General features: G+C 41.3%; 1 protein-coding gene and 1 long non-coding RNA gene across 7 annotated transcripts in view; one reads left to right on the top strand and one right to left on the bottom strand.

Annotated features, from left to right (window-relative positions):
* HGF (hepatocyte growth factor) overlaps positions 1-20,325 on the top strand; it is a 70,429-nt gene that overhangs the window by 2,849 nt on the left and 47,255 nt on the right. For all 4 annotated transcript variants that reach the window (XM_039518586.1, XM_039518588.1, XM_039518587.1 and 1 more), the window contains exons 2-4: positions 8,098-8,263; positions 11,997-12,109; positions 12,801-12,915. In XM_039518586.1, coding sequence (XP_039374520.1) covers positions 8,098-8,263; positions 11,997-12,109; positions 12,801-12,915 — 394 coding nt within the window. The remainder of the gene's footprint in view (positions 1-8,097; positions 8,264-11,996; positions 12,110-12,800; positions 12,916-20,325) is intronic.
* On the bottom strand, positions 4,141-20,291 carry LOC120394387. Of its 3 annotated transcripts, none has more exons than XR_005592272.1 (4): positions 18,661-20,291; positions 17,862-17,984; positions 8,333-8,518; positions 4,141-4,358 (listed from the first exon to the last, which is right to left on the bottom strand). It is a non-coding gene; the product is annotated as an uncharacterized LOC120394387 (long non-coding RNA). The 3 variants fall into 3 exon arrangements; XR_005592275.1 differs by having other exon boundaries at positions 8,333-8,443; XR_005592274.1 differs by lacking the exon at positions 4,141-4,358 and adding an exon at positions 4,462-4,552.

Below are 20,325 nucleotides of genomic sequence, written 5' to 3'. Positions count from 1 at the left end.
TGAATGAGATAAATATGTAAAGTTCTTATTAGCCAGTTGCTATCCATTGGCGGTATTCTGTAGGTATCTATCATTTACACTGAGAGACAACTCTATAAGCTAATAACTTTCCTCAGGAAGTTTTTTCCCCCCTGATATTCAGCCTATTTAGATATTCTTAATTACATCCGAGTATTCCTAGTGAGTATGTCTTTTACTCTGTTAAAAAACAGTCTGCTTAGCTCAATAAAAGCTGTTGAACTAAAATGACCCCCATTTTTATGAACCAGGAACACAAATTAGCACATGGGAATGAAAAATTTATAAAAAACACATCAAATTTTCACACGAAGAGGTCTCTAATCTAGGGTGACCATATGTCCCTATTTTATAGGGACAGTCCCGATTTTTGGGTCTTTTTCTATATAGGCTCCTATTACCCCCGCCTCCACCCTGTCCCAATTTTTCACATTTGCTGTCTGGTCACCCTACTCTAATCTAACATTTTTCTTAAAACTAAGTTTCACAGCATTTTCTGTAGGTCACATGAGATGAAAAGAATATGAAGTGCAGGTGTAGTACAAGATGTGGGAGAGCATTTTGTTTTTTTAACTAAAAATGCTTTATACAAATATTAGTAGCCATAGGAGTGTTGTGTGTCCATGTGGCTTGCATAACTGCATGTATTTTACAAATCTAATGTGATTTATTCTCCTCACTCCCTAGCTGTAAATAATCATTATATTATATGCCATCAGCAATGCAAAACTCTGCCAGTTTGAAGACTGTATTCTTTCTGGTTAATGGAATCCATTTGGCGCAGAGTGCCAATAGCTTCTTGTTTTGCTCTCATGCAGTACAGCATTTACCCTACTTAACCGATTTTTTGTTTCCATTAATACCATTTTTGTGAGCAACATAACCAGAGAAAAATAGAATAAAAAGACTTGAGATTAGGATGTTGCATAAAAACTGGGAAAATGTGCTCTGAAATCAAAGAAAGAAAAGCCTCTTAGTGGAGAAGCTTATCTTTCATTAAGATAATACTTTAACTGAGGCCAGAGTTGGGAGGGAAATGTGCATTCTCTCTCCAGAGGATGACATCTTTCCTCCGAGTCTTTTTTTCTTTTTGCTGAGTATTACGTGCAATTTATGTCCTTCTAAACCTTGTGAAGGAGAGGAAAGATGGCTTTGTGGGGATGATCAGGATTGGAAATCAGGAGACATGGGTCTGTCCTACCATAGTTGGAGGGCAGTCAACTCAATGGCACTCTCCCTGGACCCTACAGAGGAGTTTTACGATTCTGTTTGTAAGGGTGGCTTTAGAGACTTGCACTTCTCCCTCAGCATTCATGTTGTGGGGCTACCCTGCAGTAGCAACATCAGGAGGACCAACATAGCTAGAATTCCTCCTGGGTCACTCAGGAAGAACACGTTACAGTGACAGCTTTGCCATCTTCTAAATGGGAGCAGTACACACTGTCTGCAGTCCCTGAGCAAGTCTTCTAGAAAGCATGAAAAGGGGTGGGTTACGTTCCCTGTTTTCACTCCCACCTCATCTGGGGGAGGCCAGTGCTAGCATGGATGGAGCTGTGGCTCTGCTCCCCAACCGCTCTGTGGCTGCCCAGTATGCAGGGATTCTAGAATGGGGGAGGTGGGCTTCCTTGCATCCTTTCCCATTGCCTTGCATGCCCAGCAACCACCAAGCCCCTTTTCCAGAAGAATGTACACAACACACTGCTGGAGGTGAAAGAAACACCAAATGCTTGTAAAGATTGTTGTTTTCACTGTGGATGGTAGTGTGACATGGTGGGGATTTATTTCTGTGTTAAATATAGTGCTTTGAAGGGCTACAGCTCTCAAAAGAAAAGACTTGTTTTATAGTCAGAGGCTAGATACAGCCGGTCAGAGTACATACTGCGGAACAGTCAGTTCTTCTTGTCTGTCCCAGCATCCTGCCGAGCAGATAACCTTTTCCTGGAAGAAGGGATGTCCTTATGTATATACCATCTGACTTTAGAACACATTATCTGCTGTCACCATTATCTTTAGTCTAATGGGTTTTGGTACTGTGTACAGATGAGTTGTGAAGACAGGACTTACTGAATTTGAAAGTCAGGTTTCTAATAAAAGGAGTCACTGGTAAAATAAACAATAGCAATGAACAATAACCAAAAAACAACCTCCCTCCTTTCTCCCACCATCTCGACAACTGGCCTAAAAAGCAACTGTAAAGCACAAAAATAAGGACAAAATATATATGTTTGATTTTTTCCAGATTGTTGTTACACAAGCACCTATCCTTTGTCAGTACTTTTTTTTGCTAAGAGAAAACTTTGGAAATTAAAATTATCCCAGTGCCATTCTGTATTGTCTTCAAGCAGCATTCTGAGGGAAGCACTTAACTGTGAAAAGCTAGGGATGAATCTCTGTATGGTCTCCTTGTTTTATTTAGTGACTTTCCGTCTGTACAATTGTCTCTGTTTTCTTGGGTCTGGGCAAATGCTTTTTTTACCAACCTGGTGGCCTACATAACTAATCTCACTGAACCCAATCTGGCATTTTTTTCATGTTCAATTTAATGTGTTTTTTTTCTTTGGCACATTGCAGAACTTTATGCAACTTCTCTTTGTGCTGATCATTTTTGCCCCAAACCAGCAGTTACGGGCAATTATTAATTTCATCCATATACACAAAGCTCTAGGAAGTCTCTAGTGCTGAAGCAATTCTAAAGGGAAGTCACTTAAACATATATACCTAAAGGGATGAGGAAAAGGCTAATATTATACTTTCTCCGTTGATCTGGGTCTGCCAAAAACTGTGGCTTACATCCAAAACTGAACAGTCCCAAATTTAGTAGTCCAGGAATGACCTTCTCAAACCATGTTTGAGGACACTGTTAAAAAACTTTTGATTCTACACAAATCTCTAACATGTTTGATTTTATTATGATGACCATGTTGTTAACCCAATCGGTTGTTGTCAGAATTCTTCAAATAATGTCTAATTTTGCTGTCTGGTTAAATTTAGCTTTTACTTTCTATATGTATTTGTGTTGGCATGCTGGAACCTGTATTAATATATGATATACCCAGGATGTATAATATCCTCGTAGATTCTAGTCCATTTATAAACCTCATTGAATTCTTTAAGAATATCTTTTTCATCCTGTTTTGTAGACTAGTTCTACACCCATTTGATCATCTGTATTTGCACACTGCTCTTCAATGCAAGTATGGTATTTGTGTTGCATAGTTGCAAACTCTAGTGACTGCTATCTCTTCTTATATAAACATGCCAGTGTGGCTTTGCTACATGAGCTCATTTTGTGTGCACTATCAAACATGCTTTTTCATTTTAACAGTGCGCTCTCACTGTATATACTGCACTCAGCTCCAGTATCTATTTTGAAATCTATGTTTGGTCATTTATTTCCTTTGTCAGAAATTGGTCTTTTGCATAATCTTGTGTAACACCAACATGGGCGGGATCGAGCCTGGGACCTCTGGAGCTTAGTGAATGAACCTCTATCACATGAGCTAAAAGCTAACTGGTTATTAGTTAAGGCTGAAGAGCAAACTCATTCATCTCTCTCTCTAAATAGTCTTGGTGCCACTAGATGGGGCAGAACACCACACCCAGGAGATGTGTGTGTTACACTTGCACTGTAAATGTTATTGAGACCTAACCAGGAAACTCTGTTTCTACATCATCACCATTTGGCTTTCTCCTTCAGCTGTATATTTAACAACATATTTTGACTTTGTATTTCTTTCGCAATTTGGACTGCGTGTGGCATTCTCTTGCAGAATGGTTGCTCTTCTGTTGGACAATTTGCATGATATACTGTGGTTGTTTTCACATTTATTCCGAACAAATATAATCTTTGCTATTTGTTTATTCTGCCTCTGTGCCTCAGTGAACATTTTTTTTAATTAGATGCAGTTCAGTCCTTTCATTGCTTGCTTCTCGATTCATTTGGGAAGCATAGTTTACATTAACCCTGTATTTAATTACTGTTTTTTGCAAAGTTAAGTTCTTTTCTTAATCTTACTTTGAACTGGTTATCAGTAATACCACAAATAATTTACTCTCTAATTAGTGCATCTGTTAACTGTTCAAAGTCAGGTGACTTAGTTTTATTACTTGTGTCTGTGATCGCTATCATTCACATAATGATCAATGGTCTCACTTGGCAGCTGGTGTCTTGTATTGAGAAAGTGCCTTTCCGAAGTGTGGATCAAAATATTCTTGACATTTTTGAATGACTTGGTCTAGATTGCTATTGATGGAAATGCGTGTAGATCTCCAGTATTTATGGCCTTGCAGCATATAGCAGTGTGGAGGATTTTACCCTCTGCAGTATCTCTTCATTACAACTTGGAAGAAATAAAGTCGTAAGAATTAGCAACATTCTCAAGTAGAATCATGAACCCTCATTTTATGGAACCTTGGAGGACATCTGAAAACTCAGTAAAAACTGGAGATTTGACTAACTGGAGGTTGCTGGAGAGCTTCAGTTCTGCTCTACAAGTCTGAAGTTACTGTATGGCTATGTCCTGTATGGCTGTGTCTATAGTAGAAAAAAAGGTTGGTTTTTTATTTTTTACAAAGAGAGAGCTACTTTATTGTAATATCCTAATGTAGACAAGGTAGCTTTAAATTTGTTAGTCTCTAAGGTGCCACAAGGACTCCTCGTTGTTTTTACCTTCATGTAGATGCTCAAGGTAATCCATAGGTCCTCCTCTGCCCCCTGGGCTTACCTCCACAAGCTACATTGAAGTAAAACTACCACTATGTTGAGGTTGCCTTGTTTACACCTGGATTTTACAACAAGAGGACTGACAGGAGATAGTTATCTTGTTTAAATAAACAAACAAATAAAAAACAAACCAAAACCCAACATCTTATTTGCTAGTGAAGGTAAGCTGTAGAACAGTGGTTCTCAAAGCCCGTCCGCTGCTTGTTCAGGGAAAGCCCCTGGCGGGCCGGGTCAGTTTGTTTACCTGCCATGTCTGCGGGTTTGGCCGATTGCTGCTCCCACTGGCCGCAGTTCACCACTTCAGGCCAATGGGGGCTGCGGGAAGGGCGGCCAGCACATCTCTCAGCCCGCGCCGCTTCCTGTAGCCCCCATTGGCCTGGAGTGGTGAACCGCAGCCAGTGGGAACCACGATTGGCCGAACCTGCGGACGCGGCAGGTAAACAAACCGGCCTAGTCCACCAGGAGCTTTCCCTGAGCAAGCGACGGACTGGCTTTGAGAACCACTGCTGTAGAAGACTGAAGCTAAGCTTATGGGTAAGGCCCTACTTAACTTGCAATATTGCGGAAATTGAGGATTCCACAGTATTAGGCTTCCTCTGCAATTTTGCAAGCAGGAGCCTCGCCCTGTATGGGGCTGACAGGGGGAGCCCTGGCCGCCCCAGGGCTGAGAGCAGAAATTTCTGCTCTCAGCCCCAGGCAGCCACTCTCAGCCCCTGGTGGCCGACAGCGGGAGCCCCCGCTCTCAGCTCTGGGTGGCTGACGAGAAAATAACGGAAAAGTAATAATGGACTTTATTACTGCAAATAATAAAGTCCATTATTACTTTTCCACAATTTTGCATGGCTTGTCCGCAACTCAGCTGCAATTTTTTGACAATCATCCTGCAATTTAAGTAGGGTCTTACTTATGAGGTATCTAAGCGGTGCACAGTTACATTTCTGCTGAGCAATGTAGCGCTGCTCCTGCAAAACTCACCTTCAGAGTTGTGGAACGTCAGGGCTACTCACGTTATAAATTTCTGACTTGCTCGGTAAAAAAACATTCTTCAGTATAGGCAACAAGAGGAAATAAGCCGTTCTCAGTTAACCAGGAGTTTTGGTTACTCAGAGTTTAGAGAGTAGGGATGAATTGTAATTACATGTGGGTAGGCAAGCCATTCATTCAGTATTAAGATGGACTGTCCTGTTTTTGTATGGCTTGTCCACATCAAGTACTGACATAAAACTGGAAGTGGTTTTATCTGCTATCCTGCACAGAGGGCACCATTTTACGGAGCATGACACTCCGTCCTCACTGATGAGACTTGCACGCATGGTGTGTGTGAAATCATGCTGGCAGGTGGGGCAACTGAGGGGATGTCCTGTTTTCTGGAGATGCATCAGTGGCCATCCTACATGCCGTACATCATTTACTGATTACAGCCCAGCGTTTGAGAGGCCCTAATCTAATAGAGAACATTTCTTGAGAATTGTTTAAGATTACACAATAAATCTGTTTTATTATTTTTAAAGTAAAAGTTCTGGGTCTTTTTGTTACTAGAATGATAAGCATTCATGCTTAAAAATCATCTCTGGTATAGCTCTGTTTGCTGTAATGGAGTTACACAAAGGATTAATTTGATCCTTTCCTCTTGGATTGCAATCAGTGCCACAGAATGTAGTTGTTTAAGATCTAAAGTAAATCGGGTTGTTAGAAATTGCTGGAACAAACTCTTAATCCTCTTTGGACAACTGTTCATTTAAAAAACAAACAAAAAAAAACAATGTTACATTACTTTTAGACTGAGCTAAGCTACCTCACTTTTTTATCTAGCTCTCTCATGCTAGCTAGTGACAGTTTAAGAACCCATTATCATATGGATTTATGATAATGACACTTATCAGTGGGTGGGAAATGTTATCAGCAGATAGCGGAAAGAAATACTTTGATATTACTGAATGGATTCTCATCTTCATTTGTCATAGAGATCTTGGCTCAGGCGCTAGATAACTAATTCAGCAATAATAAAGAAATCTCATAAGAGATGCATTTTCAACATTTTACCACCTTTTGCTTAAAAGGATCACTTTACTGTGTTAGTTCTGGCACATGAGAATGAAATGTGTGTTGCAGTGCATTGACTTTAGAATCAGTATTATGGAAAAGGCAACTTCATTTAAGCTGCCTGCTTTTACACAAGGGGCTCTCCATAAATTTCCCCCCTTAGCATGTGATTAATTCTGTGTCCACTGAATGGAGTAGCTGCAGAAAAAGAAGTGTGGAACTAGGGAATCTATTAATATTTTCATTTTAAACAAAAGCTTTTTCACATAACAACAACAACCCAGGAGTGTAATCAGTGCCATTGGTAAAAGAAGTCTATATTAACCTGGCAATGGTTGTAATTTTGTCTCTGAAAAATAAATAAATATATTATATATTTGGCTATATTCCATTGTTCAACTTGTGCAGTTTGAAATCAGAGAGAGATGGCAGAGTGAAGATTCTGTATGGATTCGTTGCAGGAGGGATGGCCTCTCTCTGAGAATTCTGTTTTTAATACCTGAAGCTTGGTGCAATCTGATCTAAAGGCAAAAGCAAACCAACCCAACCCTCTTCTAACTATTTTGAGGAGCCCAAGGGGTAATTCATCTCTTGGATGGTTGGTTGAGCAGCATCCAGTGAAGGAGTGAGCTCATCATAGCCTTCCATATAATGGGATGGTGGACTTTTAATCAGGGGCTCCTGGGAACCCTTCTGTAGTTGGTAGAAGTCTGTTCTGAGACATGGGGCCTGATTCTCTTCTGCCCTGCCTCTTGTGTAGTCATGTACACCATTGCACAATGAATGTAAAATGCTACCATTCTGACCTGGTAGCATTTTAAACTCACCTTGCACTGGCACAAATAACCTACACATGGTGCAAAGTAATGACGAATCAGGCCTGTGGTCTATTTTGCAAAAAGTAACAGGCTCTACTGAACCTCTTTTATAATCTAATTGCTGCTGAACATCTTTTGTAACATGCATTGCTGCAACTTGTACAGAGGAGAGAAAAAAGATTATGAAAGGAGAAATAGGAAAGTAAAGCATGAAATATAAGGTGATGTGCTCCTGGCACTGACTCTTGCCTACTTTTTTAGACTAGTGTCTTATACAATTGTTTAACTGAAATTATCTGCTGTATTTTTAAAAGATCTCTGTGTCTGAATGAATGCAGATCAATGACTGCAAGTGACATTTTCTCCTCTATGCTGTGAGGGCTGACGTGGGTTTGGTTTCTTAATAAGCTTCATATATTGTTGAGTGAAATCATTATCTTGACCACTTTCCTTAAAGGTGCGTCTTTTCTTTTATCTTATTGGGTTCTTCCACAGAAGGCAAAGGGAAAAGGAGAAATGCTCTTCATGACTTCAAAAAGACAGGCGAGACTATGCTAATTAGATCAGACCTATCACTAGTGGGAAAAACCAAGCTGTTAAACACCACAGAGCAATGTGCCAAGAGATGCAGCAGGAATAAAGGCTTTTCATTCCCTTGCAAGTAAGTTATTACAGCTCTAATATTTTTGTTTCATTATTAAAGTGACGTCTAGCCAAGCACACCACTTACCTTGACATCAGTGGGACTGCCACCTTGAATAGAGTGTATAGCCTGAAGTTTGTGTTTTGACAGCTGTGATCTTCCTCTTCATGGTCAGAGATTCTCTGGTCTTCTCAAACCCTTAACGTGAAATTGGAGGAGTTGTTCGGAATTCTTTACCAGTGTAATCTGTAATTTTTTTCTTGCACACTAGATCTAAAGAAATGTGCTCAAATTAAGATGTGTATGGCTTGTTTTAGGTTTGTTGTTGTTAAAGAAGAGTGACTGAGTTTTCTCCATTTCTCATAAAATGGTTATTATTGTACATTACAGCTGCCCTGCTGCAGTACCACTTTAAGCCATATTCTGCCTTCATCCTTTACATGTTACTCATGTTGACTTCACTGGGAATTCCACACGTGGAACACAGTTAAGTGCATGGCTGAAGTTCATGCATGGCATGTACGTAGAATCTCTGGTACAATGTGATCAAACATTTTGGGCTGCATAATAATTACAAATGGAAACTCTGAGCGATAAATATCCTGAGGTGCCTGCAGTCTTTGTCAACACATCTTGCTGCTGATTGCTTCCCTGCCTACAGTAATGCTTGATCTATACTCTGTTTTGGAATAAAACACACTATTTTGTCCACTATGCAATGGACCTGAATTTTCCCTCTGGCCTGTATTAATCTATGGGTGTGACTACAAATGAAAGAAAATGATTGCAGAGGAGAGATGCAGATAACTCCTGTGCTGGCAAATAGGATCCACCAACACTGACGGCTGTGGAAGTTTTACTATCGACTACAAATGGGACCAGGATCAGATGCTTTATTTAGAGAACTTCGCTTGTAGAGATACTCATATAGAGCCTGGTCCTTCTCCCATGAAAGTCACCTACAATGGTGCAAGTTCTGGCCCCTAAGGTCATTAGGTCTGATTTCCTCCCCTCCCCCCACTCCACTGCCTTGCCCCTTGTGTACTCATGTACATCTGTGAAAAATGAGTGCCAGGTGGGTGTAAAATGCTACCTGATGAGAATGGTAGGTAATATTTTGCACCCAACTGACACTCTCACTTTTCACATGGTGTAAATGACTATGGGCTTAATCCTGTTCCCACTGAAGTAAGAGTCATAACTCCCATTGCCTTCAGTGGGAACTGGATTCAAGACAGCATGGGATCCTGCCCATTTTGCTGAGCTGGAGGAGTGCAGAAATGAGGCCCACAATAAAGTTACTTAGGTTTCATAATATAAAAATTATTTCTGAACTCTGCCAGATTTTGAACAATGCTAAATTCCTATATCTGCTCAGGAAAATTGCTTCAAGCTTTCATGAGTTGTGGCTGCTCTGGCTGTTGTGTCCTGAAAAGTAGGTTAATACATGTGTGTTATTTTAATCCATTATGAAAAATAATCTAGAACTGCTCATATTTTTTCATTACTTTCTCATTTGTGAAGGATTTTCCATCACGACTGTTGCCGTTGCATTCATTCAGGAGCAAATCCTTTCCTTTGTGCACAGCCTGAGTAAAAAGGCTGAGTACTGGGGAGATATACAAGGGCTTGGGAGGAGTGGGGGATGGGAGGAATCCTGCATCCAGCTGGTGGAGTGGCAGCACTGTCCTGCTTCTGATGTTCACTTGCTTCATGAGTTTGAATGAACGTCAGATCTGCCTAATCATGGATCCACAGGCCCAGCAGCTACTGCTTCCCTAGGCTACCTCCAAACTCCCCCTCCACAGTGTCAGACAGAGATTTCCATGATGCACAGCTCCATGCGCTGTAGGAAAAAGCCTTGCCTAGGCTCCCAGAAACCAGCCCTCTCAGGCAGGATTAACTGGACTGATTTTATGTACCCAGGGCCCTCAATTGGTATGTCTTGGTTTTGGCCCTAAGCCAGTTGATACAGCATTTGGCCCTAAGCATTGATATAAAGTGCACAGAGGGCAATAGGATTTCTTTAATGCCTGTGAAAAATAAATGCTTAGAAATGAATATAAATATTTAAAAGAATCAATGTTTAACTTTCCCCTTAGAGTTGGGAGCCCAATCCTCAGCATTGTGCTAGTGCGTGACAATCAAAAATGAAAATGACTATATACATAAGATAAAACTGATCAGTCAAGCTGTGAGAATAATTTACTTTTTGGTTCACTGTCAGTTCCAATGATCATCATAATAATAAAAATAATTTTGGGGAGTGTAACAGCCCCAAGAATGTGGTCAGGAAAAGATTGTTAGAAATCTTTGTGTGAAGAGGGCTAAAGCTAGACTAGAAGATATCCAAGATGGAGCTGGAGGAGGAACTAAAGGAAATGGTTGTAAATGATGCATTCAGTGAGTTTAGAAGTGAAGAGAAGAAGGGAAATGAGAATATATTTGGAGAGGCAGATGGGGGTCAATGGTTGATTTTTGTCAGAAAAGAGGAGATCAGATATGGCATCTTTAGGAGAACTGGGCAGAAGAGAGGCTGAAGAAGTGGCAGAGGGATGAAGGTTAGCAGTTTGGAGGGGTGGGAGTCCAAAGAACAGGTAGAGTGGTTAGAGAAGGGATGAGAAACGGTGGTGGTGGTGACGGGGGAGAAGATGAAGGGGAGGGAAGCTGCATCTTATCTTATAATGTTTTTTCTTTGAAAAAGGCAATGAAATCTTGCAAAGAGACAGTGGTTTGTGGCATTAGGATATGCGGGATTTTAGGAAGGAGTCAAAGATTTTTTTAAAGTCTATTAATAAGGCTGCAGAAATAGTGGGAGTCAGTAAAGCTGGAGAAATGGTGCTATTTTGGGAAGGAATAAAGTGGAACTGAAGGAGGAGTGGACCAACCTGCAGCGGAGGAAGTCTGGTTGGTCATGAGATATTCTACAATAGGGCTGAGTAGCACCAAAGCAGAGTGGAGAAAGCAAATGTTGGAGAAGAAAGGGGCTGAGTTTAGAGGGACATACTTTGCAGTGGGAGAGAAGAGGCAAAGAAGTCAGGAGTGGAGTGGAATGAAACAACAGCAAAGGACAGGGATGGGAGGAAAGGGGAATATCATAATTGTAATTATTATCTATAATATTCCTGACTCCACTTTGAGCTTCCATTTATCTTTAAGCAACATGGGTGAGATACTTTCTACACCACTGTGAGGCATGCAAGTTTCAATTAATGTTTGAGATCCTGGGGTGGAAGATTTTGTATAGGTACAGGGTATTGTCATTATTTTCAAGTTAATCAGCCACATTCATATCTAGTGTAAGTCCACTGAATTGAAGTCAACTCAGTTGCACCTAATTATATGAGGAATGAGTTTGCCTATGGGTTCAATGCAGTATATCTCCCTCTTTCTTTCCACACCTCTTATAGCAGAAGGGAGTGTCTTTTTTTAGAAAAGAACACAATTGGGGCTTCATGTATCTCCTCAGCCACATTAGTCTTACTTTTAAAATAGAGATTTTTAATGACAAGTGAAATCTGAAATTAGTGCAAGCAGCAAAACTGGTATTTAATGCTACAATCACAACCACTTAATGTCTTTGTTTCTGTATGCTTGTCAGCACAGTTGTGGGTTTAAATACCAATTTGGGCTGCTTCTGTGTGTTTCCCAGTAAAAATAGATCTATTGTCATAGTATATTCATTGGTATGCCATCTATCATTGCTGTAAACCATGTAGGATTCCTTTCCTCATTGAGATTTTCGTTTCAGGGCCTTTGCTTTTGACAAAGCTACGAAACGATGCCATTGGTTCTCTTTCAATAGCATGACAAATGGAGTGAGGAAGAAGCAAGACCATGCGTTTGATCTATATGAAAAGAAAGGTAACTGATTTATTCCCCAAGCACAGTGCTACGGAGAAGGGAGTCAGCAAGTGACCTTTATGACTGTGTGTCTTGCCTGAGGAAAGCATGGTTTGTGCATTCGAGGAGCTGATGTGTTGTGCCTTAAAACTCTGTGTTTAAAAGATGTCCTTTAACTTTGCTGAGATACACAGCACAGTGATGAACTGTATATTTAAGAACCTCAGTTGTGTGACCTTTAGTATTTATGTACCATATTATGTGCTGGATTGCACTGCTGCTTACTTTACTATTTAAGGGCCTAATCCAGTGGGTTATTGCCATAGGATTTGGTGCTGCTACTGTTTGGGTCACTGATGTCAGTGTGAATTGAAAGTGCTCAGCATGTGCTTTTGGTAAATGAAACATTAAAATTACCTTTTCAGTAGCATTTTATATAATGTTTAGGATTAAGTATTTTGAAAAAAAAAAGGCACTTCTTTGTGGAAATACTAAAAATTATGACACGACATTATCATTGTTTTTTAGCTTTTGCACAAAAAGCTGCATGCCTTTCTAGGAACAAAACCCATAAAACTTTTCTGGGAAAAAAGGCTACTTTTTCAACAAAAATCCTTTTCATTCAAAAAATGTTTACCAGCTCTAATTTTCAACAAGTAAACAAGACTTTCCACTAGGTTCTTATTTTTCCCCCCCTGTTTTCTTCCAACAGACTACATTAGAAACTGTATAATTGGTAAAGGCGCAAACTACAAGGGAACAATATCTGTCACCAAAAGTGGCATCCAGTGTCAGGCATGGAATTCTATGATACCCCACGAGCACAGGTAAGCATAGTCTGAACATAAGAAGGGCAGACTCTTCTGGAACCGTGCTGGTATTCTGTATGTTAAAGTTAAGGATCATGGAGTACAAACATGTATGGTGGGATGTAGCTCCTGATTCATTTTTAATTTTACAAATGAGTAATGGGTCTTTGACCCTACTCTTCTTCCAAAACTTCAGGCATTTCACCTCCCTGTCTCTGAAATGACTGGACCCAGAAATATTAGGCATTTTCTAGCTGGGACCTTTCCAGTGACCAACCTATATTTAAAATGAAGGATTTTTGGGATAGATGGTAGACTAGATTCTGAATTCAGTTATACCATTGAGTAACTGAGTTGCTCCATTGAATTCTGTAACCTAGTTATGGCCTAATTCATATCCCAGATCAAACCATTAAAGAAGTCTGAGGATCCACAATCTTTCTCTGCCTGTGATCCAAAACAGTCATATTTACTTTTGCCAGGGCCTCCAAGATCATTATCTTTTATAGATGCACATTTTTAATATTGAGATTACTTTTAATAATCTCAAATACCCCCAAGATAGCATGATGGTGTATATTTCAGGGGTAGATGGGGTGGGGTGGGGGGCACAGAGTGCTTCTTTGTGCTTCTGGCTGCTGCTGGGTGGAAGCAGTTGGGATATATTTCTGGAAGGAAATTGCTATTGGGGGTTGTGCAAGTGCTGCTGCATGACAATTACTCAGTGGAGGATGCTGCTTCTGGAATGCACTTAATGCAAGCATGGTAGGTGATTGGTGTAGGATTTCTAACCTGTACCACATTTAGCTCTGAAGGAAGGTGATGATTAAAGGTGTGTCTAGCCAGCTGAGTGCTATGGGCCAAGCAGTTGGCTCCACAGCAGTTTTAAGCAGTGTCTTGACTTGTAGCTGAGGACAGTGAAGAGAGGACAAATGATGAGAGGTGAACAGAGGGTAGGAGCAAGGAGCTGCATTAGGGCTGATCAGGAGGATTAAAGAGCAGTCATCTCCTTCCTTTCTGTTGATGGCCCTAGCATCCAAATGCAGCCAATCCGTCTAATCAATTAGGCTATTTCTCTTTTTAAATGGGAGTTAACCACACTTAATACCAATCCTGAGAACCATCAAAGTCTATATATTTTTAAAGTCAGTGTATCATATATTTACAGCTATCTATACATGTTATGGATGAAATGATCCATTAGTATCCCTTCTAGACGTTAAAGATCTAGAATTTGATGTTAAAGATGCAAGAGCCAAGTTCTGCCCTCATTTACACTGAGAAGTGAAATAACTCCAAATTTACATTAGTGAACAGTAATTGAGAGCAGAATTTGTCCCTTAAATTTGCAGTGCGCTGTAAAATTCTGCAAAGCCCATCTTTTGACTCCTCCCCTACCCTCCCACCCGGGGCTTTGGGAAAGGGATAGTTTTACAAATATAGAGTGGCAGGTTTGGCGGTGTTAGTTTATCAGTTTTGGGTGCTTACATTTGTCTCTATAGTTTGGTTCATGTTGCAAATCTTGTGGATTGTAAGCTTTGTTAAAGCACCTTGAGCCTGGGATAGGTATTTGAAATTAATAAATAAATCAATGAATGGCTTCCCGTTCATTTCTGGAGGAGCATTCCACTCTGTCCTTTTAAGTACGGTTTAGAAACTAACCTCACTATGAAAGAGTTTCTCAGGGCTGGTCCACACTAAGAAGCGGGGTCGAACTAGGGTACGCAAATTCAGCTACGTGAATAGTGTAGCTGAATTCGAAGTACCCTAGTTCGAACTACTCACCCGTCCAGACGCTGCGGAATCGAAGTCCGCGGCTCCAAGGTCGACTCCGCCACCGCCGTTTGCAGTGGTGGAGTACCGGAGTCGACCGCGGCGCTTCCGGAGTTCGAACTATCGCGTCCAGATTAGACGCGATAGTTCGAACTCCGAGAAGTCGAACTCACCGCGTCGACCCGGCTGGTAAGTGTAGACTAGCCCTCAGAGGAAGTTGGCCTTAAAGTGGAGTTACATGCAATCTGGAGAGGATTTGAGAGTACTGGCTATCATTTTTAGAACTAGTCATAAATGCATGGAGAATTGTTTTGGTTTATATTTCCTGTCAGATTTAGGATTACATACATAATATATAAAATTAAATAATAACACAGCAATAATTGTAGAATGGTACAATAGCCATAGGACTTAATTTTTTAGCTGAGGGCCTGATCCTGAAAGGAACTCAAAGTCCTTAGCTCACACAGCACTTGAGATGTCAGCACTCATTACCTTTCAGAATCATTCTGAGATACTACTTTCTTCAGTGTCAGTGGCAAAACTCCCATTAACTTCAATGGTAGCAGCATACAAGAAGTTGGTTTACTGTAAATGTATTTGGTTAATATCTTTAGCAGTTTTACTTCTGCATTGTAGTAAGGATGGCTACTCATCTGAGAAGCATGCTGTAAAGCTGACTTCTTCCCACCTTGCGCAATAGATTTTGTTTGAAAAGGTCATGATAAACAAGGTGGTCACATGCTAATTTTGTTTCTCAACATCAGAAAATGTGATTTAATCGTTGGAGGCTTGAGTGAGATGGAATGGAAGCAAACAGTGGAGTGTTTGGAATTTACTAACATGTAGAGTGGGAGTTATTAGGTCAGTTTTGTCCCAACATCTGGTTATCACAAGGTGGAAGTTGTGGAAAAAAATCTTTTTTCCATACTCGTGGAAAGTAAATTTTACTAATTTTGCATAAGCTTTTCCTCAAAACTTGTACTTACTCCATACTTTGGAAGGTTGTGCTTAAAATGATTATACTATTGTTATTATTATTACTCTATATTCCAGTTGTGCCTAGAGGCCCCAACCAAACCTGGGGCCTCATTAGGGTTTCCAATGGTCTAATCATACAAACCCAAATGCCTCTGCCCCACCCTGCTCACTCCATCCCCCCTTCCTCCGTCACTTACTCTCCCCTACCCTCACTCAGTGTCACCGAGCTGGGTAGCGGGAGGGGGTGCAGGCTCTGGGCTGTGGCCAAGGGGCTTGGAGTGTGGGAGGGGGCTCCGGGCTGAGATTGGAGTTGGGGTACAGGACTGGGTGCAAGCTCTGGGAGGGAGTTTGGGTGCAGGAGGGGACTCAGGGCTGGGTCAGGAGATTGGGTTGCAGGAAGGGCAGGCTCTGGCTGGGTGGCACTTACCTCAGGTGGCTCCTGGTCGGCAGCACAGTGGGGCTAAGGCAGGCTCCCTGCCTGCCTTGGCCCCCGTATCATTCCTGGAAGTGGCTGGCATGCTCCTGTGGCCCCTGTGGGGGAGGGGGGTTTCATGTGCTGCCCCTGCTTGCAGGTGCTGCCCCTGAAGCTCCCATTGGCCGGAAACTGTGGAGTCGGTACTTGGGGCAGCCTGCGGAGACTGCCTCCCCACTCCCACCCCCAGGGGCCGCAGGAATGTGCCAGCTGCTTCCGGGAGCAGTGTGGAGCCAGGGCAGGCAGGGATCCTGCCTTAATCCCATTGTGCAGCTGGACGTTTAGCGCCTTAAAATCTCCCGGATTGGCTTCAGTAGCCCCTGGGAGATAGGGCCTGATTCCAGGAGACTCCTGGCGAAACCTGGACAGTTGGCAAGCCTAGGCTCCATTGTTCTAGGCACTGTACAAATATAGAGTAAGAGACATTTCTTGCTCTGAAGAGATTACAAATTAAATAGACAAGGCAGACACGGGCAGGTGTGAATGATTTCAGAAATGGTTTTGATCCTGATCCTGGGGTAAATTGGATTGACTGTTGTCAGGCTTTTGTAATGGTTATTTCTGAGCTGAGAGACTCTGTGATGGTAAAATTATAAAATGAAATACTCTAACGTTCAGTGACACACCACTTAACACATACACGAGATGTATTCTCCATCAGAAAAGTTTGCCTAGAGTTGTCTTTATCTTGCTTTTCACTGAGCTTGTAGCTGCACATACCGTACTCACCACCACAGGTGTAGACAAGGTCTAAGATGTTTTGAGAGAGTTATGTGATGAAAATGCAGAAGAATAAAAAAAGGAACAAATATGCAATGGGCAACGGTAAAATGAGGAAAATTATTCTCTCCAAGGACCAAGAATAGGAAAAACTCCCATTAAATTATGCTACCACATTGTGCTGATTGCAACCAGGATGTGAGTAACAGGGATATTTTCCAACTAAATCTGTTCCAAGACTTACTTAACCAAAGGTTAAAAAAAGACAAAAATACATTTTTGGTGGGGTGAGTGGGAGTGGGTAGGGATTTTCCATTTTTTTCCCTTTTGTTATTCATTCATACCATGCAGTTAGCCAAGTGAGGCAGCAACTGTAAGCTGTTCTTGTACTTCTTGTATGAGTTGGATCAGTTCTGCTGTATGCGTGCAACAACTGGTTAATTCCGTTTAAAGAGTAAAATGCAAGTGTAGTCTCTTCTAAATTGGGGATTTGCACTGCTGACAGCCATAGCACTACTGTGCGCCCAGCATAGACAAGCAGAGTAGCTATTAGCTCTGGAGAATTTACCCCAGTTTCAAGCAGGAGTAAGCTCTATTAGTGCAAATAGTGTCTTTTCCTGTCTACACTGGGAGTTTCACCAGTCCCACTACACCAATGGCTGTAATTAGAGCAAATCCCTAGTCTAGACAAGTCCTAAGATACAGACTGAAGTACTCGCTCCAAAGGGCTCATCACTAAACACAGGAAATATATTTTTTACTTTACTGCAGTCTTACCTCCCTATGGGAATGATCCAAAATCCATTGAAATAAATGGGAATCTTTCTACTGACTGCAGTGACCTGTGGCATCACATCTAATGCCTTTTTTTCTCTCTCTGTATAACCCTTTTTACTCTGAGAGTGTGTAGAAAAGCAGTTGTATTAGCTTTGTAAAGAAATGAGTGAAAATAATGCTGTGAAAAATGCAAGACTGAGAACCATAGATATGGTCTTTTGGTTATTCACAGAGCAGATACCTGGCAGGAACACTTCAAGCTTCTTCATGCTGCCAACTCATTGTGCCTCAATTCTGTTCTCATCTGGAGGGTAGACTAATATGTAGACTCCATGCCCACCTCAGTCTGGTCTTTCCAATAAGACTGCCAACAAGGGTGAGAATCAGTACTAATCAAAGGATGTTTTTGTTTTTGCAATATAGAGACACATCCATTAACTACTGTACTAAGAACACCAACTATTGCACATATTACCAAAGACATATCCTGGCATTGCTCCTTACCAGCTTGGCTGAGATGGCTATAAATCAGTGACCAAGAGGTGAAAGGCTCTGATTCTCATTGCTAATCTTATGAGCCATACAGCCTTCCTTTAAAATTTATAAATATGTAATATTACAAAATATCCTCACTATATTCAGATAATCCCAGGGTAAGGGTACATTGATAGAAACTTTCCGGTGATTTGATTCCAAAAAATATTCTTTTACTTTTCACAAATTGTCATCTTTTTTTGCTGCAAATGAGACTAAAATGTGAATTAGATATGGGCAAACAGATTCTGGAAACTTAAGAAATGGTTCACATATCACTCCAGTTCATAAAAAGAACCAGAACCCAAACTCCAACCTTTTCTTAAGTTTAATCATTGCAGGCAGGTAGCACATCTTCTTCCTAATTTCTGACCGACCCTCTGTTTTTGCCGATATCTGTCTCCGGACAGAACTGTCTCTGCTACATCAGGCCCAATGTTACAAACTTAGTTCGATTTGTCCAGTGCCCCAAAACTCACAGATTTGGTTCTGGAGCTTCATTTTACCTTAAATCCTTGTACTGGAACAGGTTTTGATTTAAATCTGAGCTGGGACAAGTTAAAGGATGGGATATTTGATGCACTGGATGAGGTACACCACATGTTGTGATATACATTTGGATCTTGAAAGGTGTGTTGTGGGTGGCGGTGATCATTGTAGCATGGCTGCACGTTTTGCATCAGTTGTTTTGGCAGGGTCTGGTGCTGCTTTGAGTTGGTAAGTCCTGGTCTATAGGGAGCATGTTTCTGATTATGAGCTTGGTGAGCTTTGGTGGTTGTTTGAAGTTCCGAAGAGAGGGTTTGGGAAAGATTTCTTTCAGGATGTGGTCCCCATCAAGTATGAGTTGTAATTATTTGATGATACCTCATGAGAGTTCCAGTGTGGGGTGGTAAGTTACAATTAGGGGTATACAGTCAGTGTTTGGGTTTTTTTTTGTTCTGTATTGAAGCAGGTTCTCTTGAGGTGTTTGTGTAACCTATTCCATGAGGTGATCTACTTCTCTGGTGGAGTGTCTTTGTTTGGTGAAGGTGGTTTTAAGTGTGTTAAGGTGTATCTAAGGCTTTCTTCTTGGAGCATATTCTGCGGTATCTGATTGCCTGGCTGTAGATAACAGATTTCTTGGTGTGTCTGGGTGGTTACTGGATCTTTGGAGGTAAGTCTGGTGATCTATGGGCTTCTTGTGTATAGTTTTCTATAGCTTTCCATTGCAGAAGCTGATCATAGTGTCCTGGAAGTTGATGCTGGTATGGGAGTGTTCTAGAAAGAGTGAAGGATAGGTGGTGGTTTGTGAAGTTGTGGTGAAAATCTCTGAGGGAGTTTAGGTCATCTGTCCAGACAATAAAAATATCATTGATGTATATCAGGTATTTCATTGGTTTATGGTGCATATTTCCAGAAATTCTCCCTTGAGGTGACCTATGAAGAAGTTGGCATATTGGGGAGCCATCCTAGTATTCATGGCTGTTCCCGTGGTTTGGAAAAAAGTGCTTGTTGAATGTAAAGTTCTTAAGGGTGAGATGGAATGGATGAGTTCGATGTGTTTTGGGTGGATATATGAGTGCTGTTCATTGTTGTGAAGATATCTGAGGAAGGCAGAGAGGCTGTCATGGTAAGGGATATTGCTAGATAGGGAGGTGACTTCCATGGTGGCAAGTATAATATGCTGAGGGAGATTGTTAATATTGTGATGTTTCTGGATGAAATCGCTTGTTTCCTGGAGAAAACTTGCCCTTTTTGTGGTGAGTGTTTTGAGGATGATTTCTGTGAGTTCTCATGTTCATAAGCATGCTGTGGCCAGATACGATGGGTCTGCCTGGTTTCGCTAATTTATGTATCTTGGGGAAACACGTAGAAGTTCCCTGGGGTAGGTTCATGGGGGAGGAGGTTGTAGAGTTTCTCTTGGAATTGTCTGGGGAAGGATTTGATGATATCCATAAATTCCTTTGTGGTGTGGGGGTCTTCTTTGAATTCCTTAGAGGAGGGTGGGGTTGGAGACTTGTCAGTTGGCCTTGTTGATGTACTCATCACAGCTGAGGAATATGAGGGCGTTCACTTTGGCTGCTGCTTTGATCACTGTATGGTGGCTGGATTTCAGGGACTGTATAGCTGACCTCTTGGCAGTGGAGAGATTGTGGTGGATATGATGTTTCAGGATTCCACAGTTTTTTTGT

Source organism: Mauremys reevesii, linkage group 1 (genome assembly GCF_016161935.1).
Source record: "Mauremys reevesii isolate NIE-2019 linkage group 1, ASM1616193v1, whole genome shotgun sequence".
Taxonomy (NCBI): Eukaryota; Metazoa; Chordata; order Testudines; family Geoemydidae; genus Mauremys; species Mauremys reevesii.
The sequence above is the reverse complement of the archived record's forward strand: the minus strand, read 5'-3'. Positions and strand labels throughout refer to the sequence as shown.